The sequence below is a fragment of the Heptranchias perlo genome, chromosome 3 (assembly GCF_035084215.1).
Source record: "Heptranchias perlo isolate sHepPer1 chromosome 3, sHepPer1.hap1, whole genome shotgun sequence".
In the NCBI taxonomy this organism is placed as follows: Eukaryota; Metazoa; Chordata; class Chondrichthyes; order Hexanchiformes; family Hexanchidae; genus Heptranchias; species Heptranchias perlo.
Window position 1 is genome coordinate 68,403,031 of NC_090327.1, and position 4,180 is coordinate 68,407,210.

At 50.7% G+C, this 4,180-nt stretch overlaps 1 protein-coding gene across 1 annotated transcript; it reads left to right on the top strand.

Annotated features, from left to right (window-relative positions):
- The first annotated feature begins 1,567 nt into the window (after positions 1-1,567).
- Positions 1,568-2,951, top strand: LOC137306467 (uncharacterized). The gene is made up of 2 exons (XM_067975709.1): positions 1,568-1,766; positions 1,933-2,951. The coding sequence occupies exon 2, from the start codon at positions 2,134-2,136 to the stop codon at positions 2,854-2,856; it is 723 nt and encodes a 240-aa protein (XP_067831810.1). The 5' UTR covers positions 1,568-1,766; positions 1,933-2,133; the 3' UTR covers positions 2,857-2,951.
- Positions 2,952-4,180: the final 1,229 nt, after the last annotated feature.

Below are 4,180 nucleotides of genomic sequence, written 5' to 3' on the forward strand. Positions count from 1 at the left end.
GACTTTCCTCTTAAAAGCTATTATGGATTCTGGTCCCACCAGTGTTTCTGTAAGGGCGTTCCAGGGCTGATATTCCTGTCCAGAATGCCCTGTTTGTGCTAATTTAAAGGGTATTATGGAAAGGAAATGTGGGCAAAAACCTGTGCATTTTTGGGGGGCCAAATGTGCAGTGACAGGAAGCCACCGGGAAAATTTAAATGACAGAAGTCACAATGCCTTCTGTGTCATTTTGTGGAGCTAATGCTGGGCAAATGCCCGTGTAGAAGCTGTGTGGAAACTCGGTGTTAGGAGGTTCTAGGCTTCGCCTTCATATCAGAGGATCTTTAAAGGGTAAGTTAACAACTTTCTCTGTGATGGTTTGTAGGTGTTTTAACATTGGGTTTAATGATGGCGCAAACTTCTTGCTGCAGCAGGGCTGCACTGTGTAGTTGGGAGGGGGATTTTGCTGCTGCTGTCACAAATAGTGGCCACAGGTGCAAAATTCTCTTTTGTCTTTATGATCAGTAGATGTGGAGGCTCCTCTTCCCAAACAGAAGCAGACCCAATGGCCTCACCAAGGTACGTGAATGGCTGCCTAACCATAATTTGCAAGCATCCCCATCACTGTATGTCATGGTTTCTGTGGCACAGCATGAAAGGTGTGCCAGGATGATCAACAGCTAGGGTATCCTGATTGACTGTACCTGACGAGATGCCACCAACTATTTCTGCAGCACTGGCTTGCCTATTTGGCAAAGATTCTCAGAGACTGAGTCAGCAATCTCTCCGTCTCAACTCCTTCCTTTCTCTCATACCTTCCTTTCTCTCCCTTTCATCTCTTTCTGGGGATTATGTTGGATAACCCTCGAAAACGGGTGCTGGGATCGGGCTGCGTGATTAACCCGCACCAGTTGGTTGCGATGCATTCGTGCTGCCTGATGATTTAAATGAATGCTGTGTGCAGCCAGTGCTACCTGCGCTGCTAACTGGCTGCATGCATCAGCAGGAGGCCCCGATATCGGGAGTGGCTAGCGGTACTTAGACGCAGCCTGCACCTCTTAAAGGGGAGGCGCGCTACGGCTGCAGGAAGTGGCGTGAGAAGTGATTCCTGGGCTCTCATAATTGGAAGGATGGCTGCGTCTGCAAAAGAGTGTTCACCAAGGTTCTCGGATGATGCACTAGAGGCCTTGGTGGAAGAGGTGGACAGAAGGTAGGGCATCCTATATCCGCAGGGGACAGGAGACCCTCCAGATATATGCTCAAGAGGCAGTGGGAGGAAGTAACGGACGAGGTCAATGCCAGGAGCATAGCGCCAAGAACATGGATGCAGTGCAGGAAGAAGTTCAATGATTTCACACGAGTGGTCAAGATGAGTGAGTTCAACTGTCAAGTGGCATCTCCTACCAACTGCACCACTAGCCTCATCCACTGATCCATGCACTACAGCTCCATCACCCACCTACCAACAAACTCTCTCTATCAGTACTCAACTCTTCAAATCAGATGCTTCATCTCACCCTCACACATTGCCACTGTTGCAAGCTGCACAACCACAACTCACAGGTCATGCCCATTAGCAGCAATTCAACCACGACAGCCACATCACCCAAACATCTTGTAGGACACTCACTGACAGACTTCCCTCTTTCTTGCAGGTGAAGGTGGCGCATAACAGAAGGCAGCAAGAAAGAACTGGAGGAGGACAGGCGTGCGTACAGTGTCCTAACTCCCATGGAGGAGACATGGAAGGGCCATCGCTGAGGCCGCAGCCACTGGCGGTGCTGGAGGTATCAATGATGAGGGCCTCTGCATACTGAATCCTCCTCTTCACTTCCCACTTCTCCCTCATCCCACAATCTTTTCTGACTCGTGCTGCAGATGATGTAAGCATGCACGTCTTACTTTCTCTACTCCCCTCACCACAACTCAGCCCGTGTCCCTTTTTCATTTCAGATACCTAAGAACTGGAACCCTGCCCAAGTCGGAGGAGGCAGAGGAAGATGACAGTGGTGATGCAGACACACCGTCACTCGATCTTACACTCGCCGCCACCAGCTCAGATTCTGACATTGCACGTAGTTTACAGGATAGAGGACAAATCTGCACGTAGTGAGACATAGGGCAGGAGCCAGGGTGCGGGAAAGGCTACAAAAGATGCCAGCTCACCGGAGGGCGAGGTCACACACTAGTTCTGCTGCCAAGGAGTCAGATGATGACTTCGATGGGCCAGGCTACAGAAGAAGGCTGTTGGGCGTACACAACCAAGTGCTTGGTGCACTGGAAAACCTGCCAGAAAACCTGCAGACAGTGTCAAGGATCATGGAGGAGCCCAGCTCCAGCTTGGCACAGGGCTTTACACAGATCTTGAAGCCCATCCTTTCCAACATGGAACGGGTGGTCACCTCCATCAGCACACCTGTGGAACCCACCATGATGCAGCATTTGATGACCAACGTCACAGCTTCCATTGCAGCACAAACATCTGCCATCAAAGGTCTGACTGCTGCATTTGGAGCTCACTCTGCTGCCTTACAAGCTCACACTGCTGCTATCATGGCTGTGGGTACCACTGTTGAAAGGGGCTTCCAGGGCGTCACAGCAGACCAGCAATCTGTTCTGCAGCAGATCACCGGGATTGCTGAGGCGCCGCCCTGGGGGAGTGGCAGTGGCGCCATGGAAGATGAACCTGTTGTCCTCTCTCAGAATGACAGCATTCCTGCTCCAACCCCTGCCACTCCACCAGTGCCCTTGCTGTTACCTGTCAGCCAGCCAGGCCAGACTGCTGCAGCCCAGGCCGAGCTGGTGCAGTCTGAAACCAGGCCCTATCAGCCCAGAGCTGCTCGAGGTCATCCTCCAAGGCCTCCTCTCCTCAATTGAAGGTCAGAAGCCTCCCACTACCCATGCTCCAGCCATTGGGGATGTACCTCGTAGGAGCTCTAGGAAAGGTACAGGCACGAAGGGTAGCGCAAGGATGAATAGTCTCATTTTGTTTGCATAATTTCATGTGTTAATTTATAAATCTGGATTTGAATTTGCATTGGTGGTGGTTTTTTATTTCTGCGATGAGCTGAGGGAGGAAGCAATCTGTAATCATAAGGAGGAGGATTTGATGGTCACGTGAGAGATGAAAGGTAAGGAGTGTGGGACTGTTGGTAAATGGGGAGGTGTCGTTGAGGTTACTGATATCATTCATTAATAATCTAATCATGCAGAGTCCAGGCAGAAAGGACCTGTCTACTTTGTAGCCTCCCTGCCTCTTTTTTTTATTCGTTCACGGGATGTGGGCGTCGCTGGCGAGGCCAGCATTTATTGCCCATCCCTAATTGCCCTCTTCCTCCGCCTACTTCCTCCGTTTCCTCTGCCTGCTGCTCAGGTTCTCGCCGGATAGACGGTGACAAGGGCTGTTCCCTCATAGTGGCCAGATTGTGCAGCATGCAGCATTCAACGAAAAATCTTGATACCTGCTCAGCTGAGTACTACAGGGCTCCTACAGAGCAGTCCAGGCAGCAGAAGTATTGCTTCAGGATGCCTATGGTGTGCTCTATGATGTTCTGTGTGGCAGAATGGCTCTCGTTGTACGTCTGCTGTGCACGTGTGTGTTCATTCCAGACCGGAGTCATGAGCTACTTCATGAGGGTATAGCCCTTATTGCCCATTAGCCAGCCTTTGACTTGCCGTGCTGGTTGAAATATAGGTGGCATGTTGGACTGCTGCAGAATGAAGGAATCATGATTGCTGCCAGGATATTGGGCATTGACCTGCATGATGCGTTGCCTGTGGTTGCACACCAGCTGCACATTGAGGGAGTGGAATCCCTTTCTGTTCATGAATACAGCCATGTTGAGATGTGGAGCATGCATGGAAATATGTGTGCAGTCAATGGCACCCTGCACCATGGCGAAGCCTGCAATGCGAGAAAGCCCTCATGCTTGCTCCTGCTGCTTGTGTATGTCAAGAAGGAACGTGATTAATCTGTTACTGAGTGCATACAGAACCTCAGTGACCTCCCTTATACAGCAGTGCACTGCAAACTGCGAGATGTTGCTTATATCTCCTGCAGCAGCCTGAAAGGAGCCAGAGCTGTAGAAATTAAGCTCCACGGTTACCTTGACAGTTACGGCAATGCTGTCCTTGCCTTGCTCCTGAGGCTGCAATTGTGGCTACAGCAGTGGACAAATCTCAGTTACTACCTCTTTAGTGA

Excerpts from the sequence above, each read along its gene's own strand:
- LOC137306467 (XM_067975709.1), top strand. The coding sequence starts at position 2,134 with ATGCCAGCTCACCGGAGGGCGAGGTCACACACTAGTTCTGCTGCCAAG.